We start from the raw sequence: 23306 nt of genomic DNA on the forward strand, positions 1-23306 counted from the left end.
CCAGGCTTCAGCAATACGTGAACTGTGAACTTCCAGATGTTCAAGCTGGTTTTAGAAAAGCCAGAGGAACCAGACATCAAATTGCCAACATCCGCTGGATCATGGAAAAAGCAAGAGAGTTCCAGAAAAACATCTATTTCTGCTTTATTGACTATGCCAAAGCCTTTGACTGTGTGGATCACAATAAACTGTGGAAAATTCTGAAAGAGATGGGAATACCAGACCACCTGACCTGCCTCTTGAGAAATTTGTATGCAGGTCAGGAAGCAATAGTTAGAACTGCACATGGAACAACAGACTGGTTCCAAATAGGAAAAGGAGTACGTCAGGTCTGTATATTGTCACCTTGCTTATTTAACTTCTATGCAGAGTACATCATGAGAAATGCTAGGCTGGAAGAAGCACAAGCTAGAATCAAGATCCCCGGGAGAAATATCAAACACCTCAGATATGCAGATGAGACCACCCTTATGGCAGAAAGTGAAGAGGAACTAAAAAGCCTCTTGATGAAAGTGAAAGAGGAGAGTGAAAAAGGCTTAAAGCTCAGCATTCAGAAAACGAAGATCATGGCATCAGGTCCCATCACTTCATGGGAAATAGATGGGGAAACAGTGGAAACAGTGGCTGACTTTATTTTGGGGGGCTCCAAAATCACTACAGATGGTGACTCAGCCATGAAATTAAAAGACGCTTACTCCTTGGAAGGAAAGTTATGACTAACCTAGACAGCATATTAAAAAGAAGAGATATTACTTTGTTAACAAAGGTCCATCTAGTCAAGGCTATGGTTTTTCCAGTGGTCATGTATGGATGTGAAAGTTGGACTATGAAGAAAGCTGAGCACAGAAGAATTGATGCTTTTGAACTGTGGTGTTGAAGACTCTTGAGAGTCCCTTGGACTGCAAGGAGATCCAACCAGTCCATCCTAAAGGAGATCAGTCCCAGGTGTTCATTGGAAGGACTGATGTTGAGGCTGAAACTCCAATACTTCGGCCACCTCATGCGAAGAGCTGACTCTTTGGAAAAGACCCTGATGCTGGGAAAGATTGAGGGCAGGAGGAGAAGGGGACGGCAGAGGATAGATGGCTGGATGGCATCACGGACTTGACGGACATGGTTTTAGGTGGACTCCAGGAGTTGGTGATGGACAGGGAGGCCTGGCGTGCTGCGATTCATGGGGTCACAAAGAATCGGACATGACTGAGCGACTGAACTACTGAACTGAACTGAACTGAAGGAGTAGAGAGGACCAGGAAAGAAGACGGAATTAAAGATGAATTGGAAACCAGAGTAGAGAGGAAGCAGCAGAGGAGAGGACTAGGTAAAGAGACAGTGGTTGTGTTTCTTTTGAAAGAGAGTGATACGCAACTCCTTGCCAGCTACAGTACTCTGGGAACTCTAAAAATTCTTAAATGGTTAAGATTCCTGACTTCCGCAGGGCTCTCAGTTCAAGGGCACAAAAATGAGCTACTGACCACATGGATCACATTATAAACGAGTAATGTGCATAGCATATGGACGTTATCAACCTTTTATTTGTGCAATACGTCTGGAACGTATCAAAGCTCATCTCTTGGTGACTAAATAAAATATCTGAACTACAATTTATTCTCCTTGAGGATGGAACGTTATACAGGAAGTTCTTAGCCGCTTTCAACAACTAGCTAACAATGATTTTAAAGAGAAAAATCAGATAAGAACAGTACAAAGTCCCTAGACAACAATGATGATCTGATACTCAGATTTATTATAAAGGAATATATATATTATCCATAGGTCTGAGACTCTGTTTCCAGGAAATTACAACTTGACATAAACCTCTATGGAACTCTCAACACACTGCAACCTACTGCAAGAGAAATTGTGCAAGGTGGGGATAAGAGAAAATTGACAGTTTTCCCTATAGAGCCATGCAACAATTATTTCTTCAGCCAAATTAGACCTTAAACTGGTACTTTCATGAGTATCCCCATTCCCAGACATCTGAAAAACCAAGTGAAAAGTCTTTCTATTATTACTGAACAATGTTCGTTAAAGATGGCTGCAAAGATGAGTTTCTTTTTTTTTTTTCCCCTTAAGTATCCAATTATTTCTGCCTTTCTTGAAAAGGTGCACACTTTTGAATTATCAGAATTTAAAGTGCTTACCTCTAACCATACTATCACAAATGACCATTTAGTATTTCAACACTGCCAAGAGAACTTCTCTTTTTCTGGTTTTAAAACTTGAGCATGATAAACTCCTGTGCCTTGAGAACTGTTTTAATTCCCATATCACTAAAATGAATACCCCAAATTAACTACATTCATTAAGAAAAACAATTTTTTGTTCTCTTCTTTAAGCTATGTCTATATAATGATAATATCTGTTTTAAATAAGCAATGCACATACTTGAATACCCTAAAGCCAAGGGATTATGTACATACAGTTTTACCCCATTACCTTTTTTAAAAAGTCTTCTTTTTCAACTAGTGATTGATTGACTTTTAAATTCTGAATTCTAGCTTCTATAAAGGAAATTTTAGTGATTTTTAAAGCTCAAATTCAAACATATATATTTCAGAAATAGAGAGAAATATGGGGACATGAGAATTGAGCCCAAATAAAGCACATTATTTATCCAAGGGAGTCACTAAGAATTAGTATTCCTCATTCTTGTGAATAACCAGCATGCGATTGGCCCCCTTTTCTTTCAAACTTGCATATGCTAACAATACACATGATGCTTATGATATAATGCATTGAAAGTTTGCACTCTGGCCAAATGAGCATTTTGGAAGAATCCAGATGCACAGATGGAATAGCTGAACAGTCTGTTTAGAATGTCATCCTTTAAAATGAAAATAAAGCCAAAATTCTATGTATCTGATTTGTTTGAAACTATTAAACTCTGACAAAAAGCATTTCTGCTTTGCCATTAAAATGTATACAGTAGACAGTGGGGTATTTAATTTATTTCCAGTGAGGGGGGGAACCTTATACCTTCTTATACAATCACAAATTCTGGGGCACTGGCCAGGCCAACTTTTAAAAGTTATTTTAATTTCACCTTTGCCATGCTATTTCTCTACATTGCTTCCTTCTACATCACACCAACCTAAATTGTGGCTTCTAGAGAAATCTTAAATTTGGTGAGAATATCAAGGACGTTTCTTAGGGCTCACCAGTGATTTCAGAGTGGTACCTGTGACCATTTAAATCTTCAAATCAAATAAAAACAGCAGTTGTAGCCACCATCTTGAACTTGAAAAAAGTTGCTTTTTATGCCAGGCTTGTTTATTTCATTCTCTGTTAGTGTTAAAGAAGGTCAAGTTATTCAGTATAACTTTTCATTTCCTTACCAGAGGTGAGACTTGCAATTGCTTCAGAATCCCAATCTTTTTCATACTTAGTCATTGATTTCTGTGGCATAAGCATCTGGCTTGGAATGTAAACCAAATGGCTGCTTCCATTGTCCTCCAATACCAAAGATGAATCTCTCTGAGCACTCAATTCCTGGCCGATGATGTTCTCTCCTGAAGAAATATCATAAGCTGCAGGAGTAAATCTAGAAGATAAAAAGGGAGGTTTTAGGTGAACTAAAACTTTAGGAAAAGTTTAAACTTCAGGGAAGTTTTAGTTTTAGTTGTATTGGGGGAATGCAAACAAAATATCCCAATGATTTAATATGGTTACTTAATTATTTCTTAGAAAGATAGTTGGGTGTTAAATATCTAAGCTTATTTCAATCAAATAATTCATTAAGATTCATTATACTACAGGGGAATTCTACTAAACATGTAGAGAAGAACTAATACCTATCCTTCTTAACCTATTTGAAAATATTCAAGAGGACAGAACACTCCCAAATTCATTCCAAAAGGCCACCAATATCCTGAAACCAAAACCAAAGACACTCCAGAAAAAAAGAGAAAATTATATGCCAACATCTTAGATGAGTATAGGACGCAAAGCTTCTCAACAAAATGTTAGCAAACTGAATCCAGTAGTATATAAAAGCATCATAAACCACATGTCAAATCAGATTTATTCCAGGGACACAAGAATGGCTGAAAGTACACAAATCAATCAGTGTGATATACCACATTAACAGAAGGAAAGACATAAAACCACACGATCATCTCAATGTATGCAGAAAAAGCATTTAACGAATTCAACTTCCATTCATGATCAAAGTGGGTTTAGAAGGAACATGTCTTAATATAATAAAGACCATTTATGACAGATCTGCAGCTAACATCATATGCAATGGAGAAAAGCAGAAAGGTTTTCCTCTAACTTTAGGAACAAGACAAGGATAGTTACTCTCACTACCTCTATTTAATGTAATTTTGAAAGTTCTAGCCACAGCAATCAAATAAGGAAAAGAAATAAAAGGCATCCAAATTGGAACATAAGAAACAAAACTGTCCCTATTTGCAGGTGGAATGAGACTTTATGCAGAATATCCTAAAGGCTCTACCCCAAAAGTATCAGAACCAATAAATGCATTAAGCAAAGTCACAGGACATAAGATTAATATACAGAAATCTATTGTTTTCTGTATACTAATAATGAACTCTCAGAAAGAGAAAGCAAAACATCAATCCCATTTAAAATTGTATTAAAAAGAATAAAATACCAAGGAGGGAAAAGACCTATACTCGAAAATAATAAAACATTGATACAGAAAATTTTAAATGATACAAAGAAATAGAAGATACCATTTGCCCTTGGGTTGGAAGAATTAATATTGTTAAAATGGACATGCCACACAAAACAATCTACAGATTTAATGCAATTTCTATCAAAATATCCATTAAAATTTTTCACAGAACTAGAAAAAAAAAATCCTAAAATTAAAATGAAATCACAAAAGATCCTGACTTGCCAAAACAAGCTTGAAAAAAAAAAAAAAAAAAAAGCTGGAGATTCCATTCTCCCAGACTTCAGACTATACTACAAAGCTACAATAATCAAAATAGCAAGGTACTGGTACAAAAACAGATCCATAGATCAATGAAACAGAATAGGGAGCCCAGAAACAAGCCCACACACTTATGGCCAATTAATCTACCTATGACAGAAGAAAGCAAGAATGTACAATGGAGAAAATACAATCTCTTCAACTAGCAGTGTGAGAAAATGGATAGCTGTATGTAAAACAATGAAATTAGAACATTTCTTTACACTATACACAAAAATAAACTCAAAATAGACTAAAGACCTAAATGTTAAGACCAGAAACCACAAAACTCTCACAAGAGAACATAGGCATGAATCAGAGAAATATTTTTTGGAACTGTCTTCTCAGGTAAAAGAAATAAAAGCAAAAGTAAAGAAACAAACAGGATTAAATTAAACTTAAAAGCTGTTGCTCAGGAAAGGAAGCCATTGATACAACTAAAATACAACATAGGGAGCAGGAGAAAATATTTGCAAATGAAATGTCTTGTGAGGGGTTAATATTCAAAAGAGATAGATAGTTCATGCAGCTCCATGCCCAAAAAAAAAAAAAAAAAAATCCAATTAAAAAAAGAGAGAAGACCTAAACAGATATTTCTCCAACGAAGACATACAGATGGCCAGCAGGCACATGAAAAGATGCTCAACATTGCTAATCATCAGAAAAATACAAACCACAATGAGATATATCCTCACACTTCTCAGAATAGAAAACTTCAAAATAACAAATGGTTGAGAGAATATAGAAAAAGGGAACCCTTGTACCCTGAGTGGGGATATAAACTGGTACAGCCATTTGGCAGAACAGTATTGGAGGTTCCTTAAAAAAAAAAAAAATGAGAGCTTCCATATGATCCAGCAATTCTTCTCCTGGGCATATATAAGAAGAAAACAAAATCACTAAAAAATACTAATCTGAAAAGATACATGCACCACAATGTCCATAGCAGTATTATTTGCAATAGCCAAGACATGGAAGCACCCAAGTGTTCATCAACAGATGAATGGTTTAAGAAGATGTGCTATATATATATATGATGGAACATTACTCAATCATAAAAAGAATGGAATATTGCCACTTGAAGGTACATGAATAGACCTGGAGAATATTAATACTTAGTTAAGTAAGTCTGACTCATTGGAAAAGACCCTGATACTGGGAGGGATTGGGGACAGGAGGAGAAGGGGACGACAGAGGATGAGATGGCTGGATGGCATCACTGACTTGATGGACTTGAGTTTGGGTGAACTCCGGGAGTTGGTGATGGACAGGGAGGCCTGGAGTGCTGCAGTTCATGGGGTCACAAAGAGTCATATACGACTGAGTGACTGAACTGAACTGAAGTAAGTCTGAGAGAAAAACACAAATACTGTATGGTATTGTTTATGTGTGGAATATAAAAAATAGTATAAATTAATGTATATAGCAAAACTGAAACAGATTCACAGACACAGAGAAAAAACTAGTGATTAGCAGAGGGGAGAAGATGGGGGAGGGGCAGGTTAGCGGTATGGGATTAGAGATAAGAAACTATTATGTATAAAATAGATAAGCAACAAGAATATTTTGTATAGCACAGGGACTTATAGCTATTATCTTGTAACAACTTTGAATATAATCTGTAAAAGTACTGAATCACTGTGCTGTACCCCAGAAACTAATATAATATTGTAAATCAACTATACTTCATTTCTTAACAAGCATATACTGATACATTTTTGTAAATTCTCAGTTATCCTCCCCTTTCCCCCCATTTGCTTGGAGCCTATGAAATATTATTTAATACTTTGAGATAAATCAAATAAATCAAATGAAACAAATTAAAGGCAACACCAAAGAATGTTCAAACTAATGCATAACCACACTCATCTCACATGCTAGCAAAGTAATGCTCAAAATTCTCCAAGAGAGACTTCAACAGTACGTGAACTGAGAACTTTCAGATGTTCAAGCTAGATTTAGAAAAGGCAGAAGAACCAGAGATCAAAATTGCCAACATCTGTTGGATCATAGAAAAAGAAAGAGAGTTCCAGAAAAACATCTACTTCTGCTTTATTGACTATGCCAAAGCCTTTGACTGTGTGGATCACAACAAACTGTGGAAAATTCTGAAAGAGATGGGAATGCCAGACCACCTGACCTGAGGTCTGGTTTCTCCTGAGAAATCTGTATGCAGGTCAGGAAGCAACAGTTGGAATCAAACATGGAACAACAGATTGGTTCCAAATTGGGAAAGGAGTATGTCAAGGCTGTATATTGTCACCCTGCTTATTTAACTTCTATGCAGAGTACATCATGAGAAACGCTGGGCTGGAAGAAGAACAAGCTGGAATCAAGATTGCCAGGAGAAATATCAATAACCTCAGATACAGAGATGACACCACCCTTATGGCAGAAAGTGAAGAGGAACTGAAGAGCCTCTTGATGAAAGTGAAAGAGTGAAAAAGCTGGCTTAAAACTCAACATTCAAAAAACTAAGATCATGGCATCTGGTCCTATCACTTCATGGGAAATAGATGGGGAAGCAGTGGAAACAGTGACAGTTATTTTCTTGGGCTCCAAAATCACTGCAGATGGTGACTGCAGCCATGAAATTAAAAGACACTTACCCCTTGGAAGGAAAGTTAGACCAACCTACATAGCATATTAAAAAGCAGAGACATTACTTTGCCAACAAAGGTCTGTCTAGTCAAGGCTACGGCTTTTCCAGTGGTCATGTATCGATGTGAGAGTTGGCCCATAAAGAAAGCTGAGCACCAAAGAATTTATGCTTTGGAACAGTGGTGTTGGAGAAGACTCTTGAGAGTCCTTTGGACTGCAAAGAGATCCAACCAGTCCATCCTAAAGGAAATCAGTCCTGAATATTCATTGGAAAGACTGATGCTGAAGCTGAAGCTCCAATACTTTGGCCACCTGATGAGAAGAACTGACTCAAAAGACCCTGTTGCTGGGAAAGATTGAAGGCAGGAGGAGAAGGGGATGACAGAGAATGAGATAGTTAGATGGCATCACTGACTCAATAGGCATGAGTTTGAACAAGCTCTCAGAGTTGATGATGGACAGGGAGGCCTGGCATGCCGCAGTCCTTGGGGTCGCAAAGAGTCGGACATGACTGAGCGACTGAACTGAACTGAATTTGTCACTGAGTTTTGGATAAATGAGAAGAAACTCATAGGTGTCTTGGGAAAACCAAATAATGTGTCTCAGACTGATATCAGCCTCCACAGAAAACCTAGAATATAGTCGTTTAAGTTGCTATCAACTTCCCTGAGAGGAATAAGACTATATAAAGCATATTTCATTGACATCATTCCTCCTAAAAACGGAACTTATTATTTACATCTTTGGAGTAAGAATGATAGTTTGAAAATATTTTTGCTTTTATTTAGACGATTATAAAAAACATTCAATATAATTTTATTCTTATTTTATGAATGGCTCTATGAGTGAGTGAGTGAAGTCGCTCAGTCATGTCTGACTCTTTGCGACCCCGTGGACTGTAGCCTACCAGGCTCCTCCATTCATGGGATTCTCCAGGCAAGAACACTGGAGTGGGGTGTCCTTTCCTTCTCCAGGGGATCTTCCCGACCCAGGGTTCAAGCTGAGGTCTCCTGCCTTGCAGGCAGATGCTTTACCCTCTAAGCTACCAGAGCTCTATATGCAATTTCAAATCCAGGTTTACATTTGCACTGATACTGGTGTTTGGCACCCACTGGCAGTACTTGAACTGTTGAGAGAGGAAAGGAAATAAAGTCTGACATAATATATCAATAATACATTCAAATCAAGCAAAACCCAGATGAGATGATGACATAGAGTGGGAATGATCATTTTATGGCAGTGTAGGTGAGGACGAGCGCTGGAGAATCAAGGCCTGATGGGATCAAGAAGGCAAGCTGAGAGAAGAGGTGACTCTGCAGCAGGCATCGTTTTATATATCTTACCAATATGCACTACGTTTTAAAAATGTATAGAAGTATGGTTAATTTGCAATGTTTTGTTAGTTTCAGGTGTACAGCAAGGAGATTCTGTTACATACATATATATATGAGTGTGTGTATATATATACACACATAGAGATTCTTTTCCATTATAGGTCACTATAAGATATTGAGTATCATTCTCTGTGCTATACTGTAGGTCCTTGTTGATTACTTATTTTATTTACTTCACTTTAATTTCATTGTGTATATGTTAATCCCAAACTCCTAATTTATCCCGCCTCCTTGATCTTTCCCCTTTGGTAAGCACAAGTTTATTTTCTAAGTCTGTGAGTCTGTTTCTGTTTCATAAATAAGTTTGTTTCTATCACGTTTTTAGACTCCACATATTACCAATATCATATGATATTTGTTTCTCTTTGTCTGGCTTACTTCACTTGGTATGATAACCTCTAGATCCATCCATGTTGCCGCAAATGGTATTGTTTCATTTTTTATGGCTGAGTAATATTCCATCGTGTGTGTGTGTGTGTGTGTGTGTGTGTGTGTGTGTGTGTGTGTGTGTACCACATCTTCTTTAACCATTCATCTGTCAATGGACATTTAGATAACTTCCATGACTTGGCTATAAATGCTTTTTTGTTTTTAGGAACTCTATTTGGGCAAAACAGAATCATCCAATACATTAAATTAGTGTCTTATTAAATTTCCTTGGGTTTGATGTACAAATTTGTTTTTGTTTGATAGTTGCTTAGGAACTCCACACATATGGTATTCAGCTAGTTAATTTCTGTACACGCCTAAATGACATTATGTTAGAGTATAGCTCTGTAAGAATGGATTTCCCTTTAAATGAGATTACTATCTATTCCACACTAGGAAACCCTGCTTCGTAGGACATCAGTGCCGTATTGTCCTTCGGGAGGTGTGAGCTGATAGATGCTCCTGTTATACTACCGACATGACAGGAACACTTTAATCTTGCCATTTTGCTCCTGGATATATGGGGAAGACTGCATCTATTCTGAGAAGCTCTTTACTTAATTGCCGTGTGACCAGGCAGGGCCGTTATGGGCCTAACTCTGGGCTTTCACAGGCTACAGTCAGGGATCCAAGGTAGGTGAAATAGAGAAGCACAGAGCAACCAAATAGGCTGTTCTCCTTCTAGCTGAGGTTCAAGATCCATTCAGGTTAATAACTTGTGTATTCATTCATAAATAAAAATTTAAAGAAAATTGTTTACATGTGCAGGCTTCCCTGATGGCTCAGTGGTAAAAAAAAAAAAAAAAAAAGTCTACCTGCCAGTGCAGATGTGGATCCAATCCCTGGGTCAGGAGGATCCTCTGGAGAAGGAAATGGCAACACACTCCAGTATTCTTGCCTGGGAAATGCCATGGACAGAGGAGCCTGATGGGCTATAGTCCATGGGGTCACGAAGAGTCAGACATGTGAGAAATAGATTTAAGGGCCTAGATCTGATAGATAGAGTGCCTGGTGAACTATGGAATGAGGTTCGTGACATTGTACAGGAGACAGGGATCAAGACCATCCCCATGGAAAAGAAATGCAAAAAAGCAAAATGGCTGTCTGGGGAGGCCTTACAAATAGCTATGAAAAGAAGAGAAGTGAAAAGCAAAGGAGAAAAGGAAAGATATAAGTGTCTGAAGGCAGAGTTCCAAAGAATAGCAAGAAGAGATAAGAAAGCCTTCTTCAGTGATCACTGCAAAGAAATAGAGGAAAACAACAGAATGGGAAAGACTAGAGATCTCTTCAAGAAAATTAGAGATACCAAGGGAACATTTCATGCAAGGATGGGCTCGATAAAGGACAGAAATGGTATGGACCTAACGGAAGCAAAAGATATTAAGAAGAGGTGGCAAGAATACACAAGAACTGTACAAAAAAGATCTTCATGACCCAGATAACCACAGTGGTGTGATCACTAATCTAGAGCCAGACATTTTGGAAAATGAAGTCAAGTGAGCCTTAGAAAGCATCACTACGAACAAAGCTAGTGGAGGTGATGGAATTCCAGTTGAGCCATTTCAAATCCTGAAAGATGATGCTGTGAAAGTGCTGCACTCACTATTCCAGCAAATTTGGAAAACTCAGCAGTGGCCACAGGACTGGAAAAGGTCAGTTTTCATTCTAATCCCAAAGAAAGACAATGCCAGAGAATGCTCAAACTACTGCACAATTGCACTCATCTCACATGCTAGTAAAGTAATGCTCAAAATTCTCCAAGCCAGGCTTCAGCAATATGTGAACCGTGAACTCCCTGATGTTCAAGCTGGTTTTAGAAAAGGCAGAGGAACCAGAGATCAAATTGCCAACATCCGCTGGATCATGGAAAAAGCAAGACAGTTCCAGAAAAACATCTATTTCTACTTGATTGACTATGCCAAGCCTTTGACTGTGTGGATCACAATAAACTGTGGAAAATTCTGAAAGAGATGGGAATACCAGACTGCCTAACCTGCCTCTTGAGAAATCGGTATGCAGGTCAGGAAGCAACAGTTAGAGCTGGACATGGAACAACAGACTGGTTCCAAATAGGAAAAGGAGTATGTCAAGGCTGTATATTGTCACCCTGCTTCTTTAACTTCTATGCAGAGTACATCATGAGAAACGCTGGGCTGGAAGAAACACAAGCTGGAATCAAGATTGCTGGGAGAAATATCAATAACCTCAGATATGTAGATGACACCACCCTTATGGCAGAAAGTGAAGAGGAGCTAAAAAGCCTCTTGATGAAAGTGAAAGTGGAGAGTGAAAAAGTTGGCTTCAAGCTCAACATTCAGAAAGCGAAGATCATGGCATCCGGTCCCATCACTTCATGGGAAATAGATGGGGAAACAGTGGAAACAGTGTCAGACTTTATTTTTTTGGGCTCCAAAATCACTGCAGATGGTGACTGCAGCCATGAAATTAAAAGATGCTTACTCCTTGGAAGACAAGTTATGACCAACCTAGATAGTATATTCAAAAGCAGAGACGTTACTTTGCCAACTAAGGTCCATCTAGTCAAGGCTATGTTTTTTCCTGTGGTCATGTATGGATGTGAGAGTTGGACTGTGAAGAAGGCTGAACGCCAAAGAATTGATGCTTTTGAACTGTGGTGTTGGAGAAGACTCTTGAGAGTCCCTTGGACTGCAAGGAGATCCAACCAGTCCATTCTGAAGGAGATCAGCCCTGGGATTTCTTTGGAAGGAATGATGCTAAAGCTGAAGCTCCAGTACTTTGGCCACCTCATGTGAAGAATTGACTCATTGGAAAAGCCTCTGATGCTGAGGGGGATTGGGGGCAGGAGGAGAAGGGGACAACCGAGGATGAGCTGGCTGGATGGCATCACTGACTTGATGGACGTGAGTCTGAGTGAACTCTGGGAGATGGTGATGAACAGGGAGGCCTGGCGTGCTGCGATTCATGGGGTCGCAAAGAGTCGGACACGACTGAGCGACTGAACTGACTGAACTGAGTACATATGCAATGATGTCATAGGGGTCTTTCATACTACGATTTTGGAATGAAACAACGAACCACACGGAACCCCAGGCTTCAGGGAGACAAGACAATGGGATAAACTGTAATAAACGCCACAGCAGAGGTGTTAAATGGAATTAAGAAAGATACAACTCTGGATTTTGGCTGAGAGTAAAGATGGGCTTTGAAGAGGAAAAGGCTTCAATCAGGGCCTTGAGGGATGGTAGGGCTTCACTGGGAGGAACAAGGTCTCAGGGAGTGTGACCAGAGGTCCAGAAGGGTGGAAGAGCAGTTCACCCAAAGCAGACAAGAGTCCAGTGTAGCCAGAACTCTGTGCTCATGATGTGGAGAGATGGGAAGTGAGGTTGAGATAGGTGAGGCTGAATTCTGGGTTCTATTCTGGGGTAAAAATTCAATATGGAAATTTCTGAGGAAACCATGAATTTTAAAGCAAAAATGCAATAAGCTAATGAGGATGTCATAGAATCCATCAATCCAGAAAGCATGCTTGATGTGTAACTCCTGCCACAGACTGTGGAACACGTGAAGAGCCTTTCGTCAGAGACCTCGTCAGCTTCCTCCACCTAATACCTGACATCAGCCGGTTACACACGGCTCAGTCAATCAACGGTCACTGATAAATATCAGAGCTTTCCAACTCACGGGAGACCGATGCTTTGATTTTCCTCATCTTCTGAATCAATGAGTTTGCAGATATTCTCAAGCACTGGTGGTGGGTACTGATTGAATCCTCCTATTGAGAGAGGAAAGCAATAGTTAAATTTTAAACTATAAATTGTATGTGCTAAGGGGAAGAGAACTGCGGTAGGAATCTTCATGAAGCAATAAATGTCACTAAAATATTTCAGCACAATTTGGCTGGCATGAGAACAGAAAATAGTAGCAACTGGAAATAGCATTCAGAATTTGATTATAGAGTATTTTTCAGCCAGAGAATTACCAGGGACTTCCTCAAATTGTTCATTTGAAAAGTTCATTGTGAGCCAGAGACATTTGATTTCCATATGTTCAGGCTGACATGATCTAGGGAAATTTTTATTCTAATTCTATAAAACTTGCTTCACTCAGACTTGTGCTAATAGCTGAAATATAGAAGAGGTAATGTTTTATTACATAATGCTATGTCTGTGTTTCTGCACCAATTAACACTGATTTCCTAGGGGGGAAAATAGTCCCAGGAGATATTTTAGCTTACTGACCTAAATAATATATCATTACCTCTTCCCATTGTTGTTCTATAAACTGTGGGATACTGAGAAGTATATAATTTCCCTCCTTATTCAGGAAAATAAATCAGTTTCAGTGAAAGGAGACCTTTGACCATTGAAGGATCAAAGACTCCATGAAAACATCTGCGAATGCTTATGGTTTTATAATAATCATATTTCTCTGGTTCTAAGATGAGCAGTATTTTCTGTTTCTTTGAAATGAAACTGTCTTCTAATTAACTGAGGCTGAAAGCTATTGTTGATGAGAAAGGAATTGTGATGCCATTGTCTTCGCTTGTGCATGTGGGAACAGTAAATGTGCCAGCTCCAAAACTTGTTGAATTGTAGGAAAAAACTCTGGGTAGTAAAAGAAACTTTCAACCTCTACAAATCAAGTGGATATGGAAAGGCAGTGAATGCCACACCTTTAACAACACGGCTCCGAAGGCAATCATGGAAAAGCCAGCTTGAATAACAGTGAGGCCTAACTTAATAGGCCAGCAAGACCAGCTTGGGGTTGTTTTGTGGAGTCTTTTTAAAGTGCTGCTCCTTGGTGATTATCAGGAAGGGTGATAAGTTGGGAGGTCAGGATTGACATATACATACTACTACATATTAAATAGATAACTAATAGGGATCTACTGTATAGCACAGGGAATTCTGTAATGACCTGCATGTAAAAGAATCTAAAAACAAGTGTATATGTATGTACACATATATGTACATATATGTATATGTATAACATTCACTTTGCTATATTCCTGAAACTAACACAACACACTCCAATTAAAAAAAACTTTTAAGAAGACAAAAAAGGTCTTGATGGCATAAAGAACAATATCACATGGGAAAAGATGGCTATTGATTGATGACTCTTAAGAAAGAACTCACAAGATCAAATTTTGAATAAGAAGTTTTCAGAATGCTTTAACCAAGTCTATTCCATGTATGCGTGCATGAATGCTCAGTTGTGTCTGACTCTTTGGGATTTTCCATGGGATTTTCCTGGCAAGAATAGTGGAGTGGGTCACCATGCCCTCCTCCAGGGGATCTTCCCGACCCAGGGATGGAACCTGCGTCTCTCATGTCTGCCGCATTGGTAGGCAGGTTCTTTATCACGAGCACTACCTGTATATTCCCTTTTTGTACGTGCGTAAGAGAGACATATCATAGTCTGTCTAAAATAACTCTTTCAATGACTATAAAATAAAAAACTCTCACAGGAAAGTCAGTATCAACATTTACTTGGAAGTACTTTTTCTTTCTTCTTTCATAATATAATGGTGCATTACAATGGAAGGATTTAGAGGTAAAGAAATAACATGATGTTCTCAAAGGGGCAATTATTGGATTCTTCAATCAAACATGAATTGCAAGAAAAAAGAGAAGCTCCTTCTGCAATGAAGAGTGAGCTCCCAAGATGTTGTCACCATGGTAGTGTTAGAGATTCCTTGAATACTAGGGTGACTCTGGAATCCTAAGGTGGTGGAATTGGTTCCAGCAGAACCTAACTCTACACCTGTCAGATTCTCAGAAAGAAGAGGTTCAGCTCTGATTTCATGGGGTCTTCTAGAGCAGGGTTTCTCAACCTCAATACTACTGACATTTTGGGCTGGATTGTTCCTTATTGTGGGGGAAGCATCCTACGCATTGTTGGATGTTTAGCAGCCTCCTTGGTCTCTACTTAGGTGGTGCTGGTAGTAAAGAACCAGCCTGGCAATGCAGGAGATATAAGAGAAGCAAGTTCAATCCCTGGGTTGGAAAGATCCCCTGGAGGAGGGCAGGGCAACCCACTCCAGTATGCTTGCCTGGAGAATCCCATGGACAGAAGAACCTGGCGAGCTACAGTCCCTAGCGTCGCAAAGAGTTGGACATGACTGAAGTGACTTAGCAAGGATGCATTGGTCTCTACCCACTAAACACCAGTAGTATCCTCTCCCTTAGTTGTGACAAATAAAAATGTCTCCAGGTATTTCCAAATGCTATCTGGGGGGCAAAATCATCCCCAGCTGAGAACTGTCTGTCTGGAAAGAGCATTTATTGAACCACTTGTGGTGAAGGACAAGGTATTTTTATTTCCAGCCCTTTGCAGACTGATCCTTTTGGTTTATCTTTTGTTAGTGAGTCAAAGTACACATTCTTACACTTGTATAATGTGGCCATGTCAAATTGCTCTAAAAGTTTCTAGATGCTTGCTATCAATTTGTGTATTTCTCTCTTTACTCTTCAGCTTATGGACTAACACTGGTCCAATGGGTGACACTTTGTAGTACATTGGCCTAGAACTTTGCTACTCTAAGTATGATCTGTGGACCAGAAGCACTGACATTGCTGAGGAGCCTGTTAGAAATGTAGAATCTCAGGTTCCACCCTACACATACTGAATCAGAACCTGCATTCTGACAAGATTCCTGTGTGATTTGTATGCTTAGACTTTTGGAGGGTGGCACTTTCACACAGGTCTCCAGGTATGCCAAGATTGGAAATAAACCAGGTGTAGCAGGGAAAACTTTTATTTAAATGTTCAGCCTGGAGACCACATAAGGGCTGCAAGAACTTGTTTAGGTTGAGTAAGTGTGGTTTAGGAGATCTGAAGTCACTCTGTGCGTTATAGTGCTGAGATTTTTGGCTAAGAGACATTCTATCATGAAAGAGGTCTCATGACTCAGGTATAAATAAGGTATAACCAAGATGTGTCCTATTCCTCTCACCCTTTCACCACCTAATTCATATATTTTGGTAAGCTATAGATACAGGGATATCTTGGGTTATCAATACTATTAACAAACACTAATTTATTAAAACAAAGAGACCAAAAAAAAAATATAGTGACTTACGTCTCACTGAGTACACAAATGGCTTTAAAAACTTCACAACATAATCCAGATTTGGTTTATGAATTCTCCCCAGCTGTATCAGATGGTGATCAAGCGGGTGACTGGCCAGCTCCTTCATGTCCTCCTCAGGTGTCAAACCCAGGGAAATCACAAATATGACATAGCCTTGACACTTGGCCCTCAGAGCCATCTTCTTCAAGAATTCCTTTCTCTCACGATTCTCTCCAGCGGAGACCACAAAGATGACCCTGTATTTTCTTAGCTTGGGCGTTGCTGGGAAGAGATTCTCCACGGCCCACAGTAGGGCATGGCCAATGGTGGCTTCCCCATTTAGCTGCTGGAGGTTAGTCTCAATGTGCCTTTTCATCAGAGCTTGACTGTTATAAGTTGTAAACTCAAACTCTGTTTTTACCACATTCTTCTCTCTCCTATCCCAAGGAGAATAGCTCAACAAGGCAATCCTATCACCAGAGTCTGATACCATAGGGTCTGAGGCAATGTCAAAGTTATCAAGCATTGAGCTCACCAAGGCTTTCACATCCTTAAACTCATCACTTGCTATATTTCTGGAATTGTCTAAGAGGAAGGCGACATCCATGTACGAATTTTCAGGTAAGACAATTTCTTTCTTGCAAGTATTTGGAAAACATTTATCTGAAAACACAGAGATTCACCATTGGTTCAGTGTTGGCACAAGGAGACACTGTTGGTTGAGATCTTCCAGTGAATAAGGAACTGATTATCAAAAATTAATCATCTGATCAATACCTCTTCAACTTCAATACCTTATCATTTAAATTAATATGGAATTTTCAACTTCCTCATAATTTCTACGACCACTAGCAGACAATTTGGGAACATCTTTGTTGAAAGTAGATATAAGTAACATGTATATTTGAAGTCTATAATTCATGTCCAAACTCATTTAGAAAATATTTTTAATATTTCAGAAGCATTTGATACAAACTATCACATTGCCCCAGGAAGAGCCAAATCAATTGGGATAATCTTCTAAACTAATTTTTACATTCTATGGAAACATCCAACATGACAGAGATTGAAACCCTGACATATGGTGTTGAAAGACTGAAAAACTTAAAATAGAACCTACAATCAAAAATCTTTGATAAAGATAGATTTAATAACTCACCCAGAAGGCATTTAAATGTTTCAGCCCAATAAATTCTTTTTCATTAGTCTTACCATAGCAAAGTGTACAGCGCCGAAGCCTTTCTAATGGGGCATATTCCCCATTTGGAGGAACAGAAAGCACCTGAAATGTTCCTGTGTTGTCAAACTGCATTGAAAAAGAAATATATGCTCATTTGATTGTTTTCTTTAGTCATCATTGTTACAGGCGAGAATCTGTTTCTTTAACGTTTGCTTCCCATTGCTTTTGTTCACTGAAAGGATACTGTCCATACAAAATTGCCTTGGGGAACCCTGACCCTCCGCCTGAATGTTAAACCAAAGTGTCTTTGTTCAGAGTCACAGGTGATTCTGTCCGCCTGTGAATGGCTACAGGAAAGAAGAAATTAACACATCCCTACCTGAGGCTGACTATTCCAGGAGATATTTGCAAGATTAATGGCCTTTTTACTTTACTTCCTCACCTCCCATCTCCCCTCTGTGTTTTATAGAAGAAACTGGCCTTCACACCCCAATAAGATGGCTTTTTAGAGGTTATTCTGAGATATGAGTTGGTCATCTTGCCTGCTAGTTTTCCAAATAAAGTCATTACAACTTGCCTCAACACCTTGTCTCCAGATTTACTGGCCTGTTGTTCAACAAGCAGAGCAAGCTTGGACTTGGTAACATCATCAAGAATTCACTGTGCACCCACTTCAAGAGTTTGAAAAACACCTGACCAGTCACCATCACCTTGCATTGTTGCTCATTGCTCTCTTCTATGCATCTTCATGTATGCACACACATACAAACATACACACTCACACACACATACAAACTATCCCCCTCTGATCCTAAACATAACCTAAGGAAACATAGAAACTGTATCAGCAGCTCAATTTTATAAGACAACTGCCACAAGATAACCACAAGATTCACTCACTGGGTTAGATATTAAAACCTCATTCCTATCTCCAACTCTGTGTCCAACTCTGTGCAACCCCATAGATGGCAGCCCACCAGGCTCCCCTGTCCCTGGGATTCTCCAGGCAAGAACACTGGAGTGGGTTGCCATTTCCTTCTCCAATGCATGAAAGTGAAAAGTGGAAGTGAAGTTGCTCAGTTGTGTCCGACCCTCAGCGACCCCATGGACTGCAGCCTTCCAGGCTCCTCTGTCCATGGGATTTTCCAGGCAAGAGTACTGGAATGGGGTGCCATTGACCTGCAATTCTGCATTGAATTTTTGCACGTTTCTGATTATGTACCAGCTGATTATGTGCTATACATCAGCTTTTGGAGTTGGGTCCTGTAAAGATTTTACATTCACAAGTCACCTTTGACTTCTTTAAGTAGTGATTACAACTATTTCTGGGCTTCCCAGGTGGCGCTAGTGGTAAAGAACCCACCTGCCAGTGCAGCAGACATAAGAGATGTGGGTTCCATCCCTGGGTCAGGAAGATCCCCTGGAGGAGGGCATGGCCACCCAGTCCAGTGATCTTGCCGGGAGAAGATCACTTGTCCTTGTCCATGGACAGAGGAGCCTGGCAGGTTACAGCCCATAGGGTTGCAAAGAGTCAGAAACAACTGAAGTAACTCAGCACACATGCATACCACTATTTCCACCCAATTATGCTATCTATTCGGAGAAGGCAATGGCATCCCACTCTAGTACTCTTGCCTGGAAAACCCATGGACGCAGGAGCCTGGTGGGCTGCAGTCCATGGGGTTGCTAAGAGTTGGGCACGACTGAGAGACTTCACTTTCACTTTTCACTTTCATGCATTGGAGAAGGAAATGGCACCCCACTCCAGTGTTTTTGCCTGGAGAATCCCAGGGATGGTGGAGTCTGGTGGGCTGCCATCTATGGGGTCGCACAGAGTCGGACACGACTGAAGTGACTTAGCAGCAGTAGCAGTATGCTCTCTATTAATAGAAAAAGGTGCATCTTTCAGATGTCAGCTGGATTTCCCTGATCACAAATTCCAAGTAAAAGTCTATTCCAGTCATACATCCCTTCACTGTTCACCTGAAACTATTACAGCATTGTTAATCAGCTATACCCCAATACAAAATAAAACGTTCAAAAGAAAAAGAGTCTATTCCATACTACTCAGCCATAGAAAAGAATGAAATAATGCCATTTCCGGCAACATGGATGGACCTAGAGAAAGACAAATATCATATCACTTATATGTGGAATCTAAAACACAGCACAAATGAACATATGTACAAAACAGAGACAGACACATAGATATGGAGAAAAGACTTGTGGTTGCCGGGGGGGGGGGGGTGCAGAGGAGGGAAGGATTGGGAGTTTGGGGTTAGCAGATGCAAACTATTATATATAGGATGGATAAACAATAAGAGCCTGCTGTATAGCACAGGAGACTATATTCAATATTGTGATAAACCATAATGGAAAAAGAATGACTATATATGTATAACTGGGTCTGTTTGCTGTACAGCAGAAATTAACACAATGTGTAAATCAACTGTACTTCAATGTATTCATTCAGTGACTCAGTGACTGTACATTGGGCATTTACTTTGTATGAGGCACCATGCATCACAGATACTTTGATTACATGGAAGAAATAAATCATTCTCAGGTGATGAGTGGATCTCTCGATCCACAGACATGATCCTGCTTTTGTTTCCTCCCCCTCAAGAAATTAACAGATTAGAAAAACCATCCCCTCTGTTTTTCTGTAAAGTGCTGAGCATTTTGAAATATTTATAATCATTCCAGCCTTATAGTTAGAAAGTAGCTACTACATTTCTACCCTCTAATTTTTATGAAACTGGATGCTTTGGTATAATTTTGTATTGATCTTGCTGCTCCCCTGGGTCAAACATTAAATGCCTATCCCTTTTCCAGCGGATCTTCCTGACCCAGGAATCGAACTGGAGTCTCCTGCATTGCAGGAGGATTCTTTACCAACTGAGCTATCAGGGAAGCCCAACACTTCAATTGCAACCCTGGTAAATCAAGTAAGTTTATTCACAGGAGTCAACCACATGCTCTTCATTCATTTGTTCATTCAACAAATATTCATTGAGTGCATACAATGTCAAATAGGTACTATTCTAGGTGCTGGGGATACAGAAATAGACAAAGCAGATGAATGCTCTACCCTATATTCCAGTAGGGGGACACAAACCATAAGAAAACAAATAAATACATAACCTATATTGGGAGGTAATATTTTTATAAAAATACTTTAACTTTCTACAATTCTTTCTGTCGGGATCAACTGTGACTCTTTTCAAAAGAGTCCTATTTTCAAAAGGCTCCTATTTTCAAAAATAATTGTGTTTTTCTTATGAGATTAAATCTCTTCATGTTATAGAGGGCTTTTCTTTTTATAGTAGAAACACATGTACCTGTGGGCTTCCCAGTTGGCTCTAGTGATAGAGAACCCGCCTGCCAATGCAGACCAAGTTGAGGGACGTGGGTTTGATCCCTGGGTTGGGAAGATCCCCTGGAGAAGGGCATGGCACTCCACACCCACTCCAGTATTCCTGCCTGAAGAATCCCACGGACAGAGGAGCCTGATGGGCTATGGTCCATAGGGTAGCAAGGAGCTGGACACAACTAAAGCGAATTAGCATGTACTCACACGTGTGTATTTGTGTAAAATAGATCTTTATAATCTCTTGGAAAACATAATGGCTCCCCCCAGGTTTAGGAGCATGTATTTCATGGTTAATAGGAATGATTTTAGAACAGTAAATGGATAAGTTCTTATGTTTGGTGGGAGAAAGAAGGAAGCACAGATCCCATGAGAATCTGTGACTCCAAAAGGGACAGAACTCCTCTTGGGGAAAAGGTTCATACACATCAAAGTTTTACACGACATTAAGGGTTCAAAAGTCCCTTAAACGTCACCCATCACAGGTTAAGACCAGTTGTTCAATGAGACACAGCCAAGAGATGGCACATTTGAGAAATACTGAATCAGCAGAAGACACAGCCCTCTCTATCAGACAAACTCAAGTTCAAAGCTTGATTTAGCCGCTTAGTAGCTGTACAAAATGGGAGAAGTAACTCAGCAATCTGGGCCTCAGTTTCTCGATTTTTAAATGGAGATAAGATGCATTCAGTTCAGTGTTTACTAGAAACTGGATTTCAAGGACTCTGGCAACAAGACAGCTATGAAAATTGCAAAGGGGGTCAAGAGACCACTTGATTCCTACTTCCCAGTATTCCTATTCTGCCAGTACCAGTATCTAAAAATAAAGACATTGCCAAGGGAGGTACTTACCCCAAAAGCCTCATCGAGGTAGACCTTTTCATTAAAAGCAAAGACTGCGGGGCTGATATCCAAGGCACTAAACTCCATGGTGGCCGTGATGACGGATGACCTACTTGCAGCTTGTCCGTTGCTAAAAAACACAGCAACTCTCTGCACATTTGCTCCTGCAGACGTCCGCTTAAAGATGTTCCGAGCCACAAACCTCATCGCATTCCCAATGTCTCGGACTTCCCCAGAGTTTTGATATTTTATTTGGGAGAGAAGCTGAAGAAGCTGCTTCTTGCTACGGTAGTCAGACCCACGGATGAGGTAGCTGGTGCCCGAGTTGTAGGAAACCACAACAACTCTTGCTCCCATGGGACAATTACTTTCCCTGATGTGAAGGTCGCCGACAATAGAAGTGATGATGTCCCTCATTTCATTAAATCTCTGCTCTGTGATATCGTTGGACTGGTCCAGGGCAAATACCAGCTCTGTTGGATACACAGGACACTTTTCTACAAAAATGAGAGTCAGAAGTGTTAAGGTGTTTCACTGGGTCAAAAGGCATGCCCATTCCATTTACTCCAGTGAGACAGTCGACACTGAGGTCTGGGAAAATGCAGCTGTCACATCAAATCTAGAATCAGAGCTATCCATGTGTAAAGCAGGGAAAGGATTCTGCTTTGTTAGCCTACGGTGTTACCTAAATACAGAATAGTGATACCTGGCGATATAATGTTCAGACTTCACCATCTACCCTCCATCTTCTATTTAAAAAGAAACTGCAAGGAGTGTTTGGGCTGATGGAATTATCCTGTATCCTGATTGTGGTGGTGATTACACAAATCATGCATGTGTAAAAACTGAACAAGAGTGAATTTTGCTCTATAGAAAATTTTAAAAGGAAACTATGGCTTTTCAGAAAATCTGAAAGCTTATTCTCTTAAAAAAAACCTCTTCAGAAATGACCTACTAACAATGATAAAGTCAGCCAGAAGATTTTCATCCATTTATGCAGCAAATACCGGAGTATTCATCATGTGACATGCAGGGAAACATGCACTGTGAGGTACATGTGAAGATGAACAAACACAGGTCTACCTTCGAGGAGCTTGTCTGCGGAGGCTCGTGATATGGAAAGGCAGACAGTGATCATTATCCTTCTTGGGGATTATCCTTCAGAGGACAAAGAGGCTGTTTCTGGGGAGAGGGGATTTCAGGGGCTTTGGGATGACAGCCATGGAGTCAGGAGGAAGGGGCCACGGCAGACTCGCACTGAGCTCTCTGTAACCCCCAACTCAGTCCTAATGGTTTTATGATAACTGCACCTTGGGAGTTTCACAGGGAGTCTCCTCTATGATTATAAATAATAGCCTTGTTAAAGTTTGAAGGCAGGAAGAGAAAAAGAAATTATTTAAAAATTAGCCAAGCCTCCATATACACAGGCTGTTTCACTCTCCCCAATCTGGCTTACTCCCAAAGCACATTACATTCAAAGTATCCCA

The 23306-nt window shown here is 39.8% G+C and overlaps 1 protein-coding gene across 3 annotated transcripts in view; it reads right to left on the reverse strand.

Moving 5' to 3' along the window:
• The window catches only part of COL6A5 (collagen type VI alpha 5 chain), a 167131-nt gene that overhangs the window by 52666 nt on the left and 91159 nt on the right, over positions 1–23306 (reverse strand). For all 3 annotated transcript variants that reach the window (XM_069568288.1, XM_069568289.1, XM_069568287.1), the window contains 5 exons: positions 21829–22316; positions 17639–17732; positions 16436–17089; positions 13033–13123; positions 3342–3547 (listed from right to left, as the gene is read on the reverse strand). In XM_069568288.1, coding sequence (XP_069424389.1) covers positions 3342–3547; positions 13033–13123; positions 16436–17089; positions 17639–17732; positions 21829–22316 — 1533 coding nt within the window. The remainder of the gene's footprint in view (positions 1–3341; positions 3548–13032; positions 13124–16435; positions 17090–17638; positions 17733–21828; positions 22317–23306) is intronic.

The sequence above is a fragment of the Ovis canadensis genome, chromosome 1 (genome assembly GCF_042477335.2).
Source record: "Ovis canadensis isolate MfBH-ARS-UI-01 breed Bighorn chromosome 1, ARS-UI_OviCan_v2, whole genome shotgun sequence".
Taxonomy (NCBI): domain Eukaryota; kingdom Metazoa; phylum Chordata; class Mammalia; order Artiodactyla; family Bovidae; genus Ovis; species Ovis canadensis.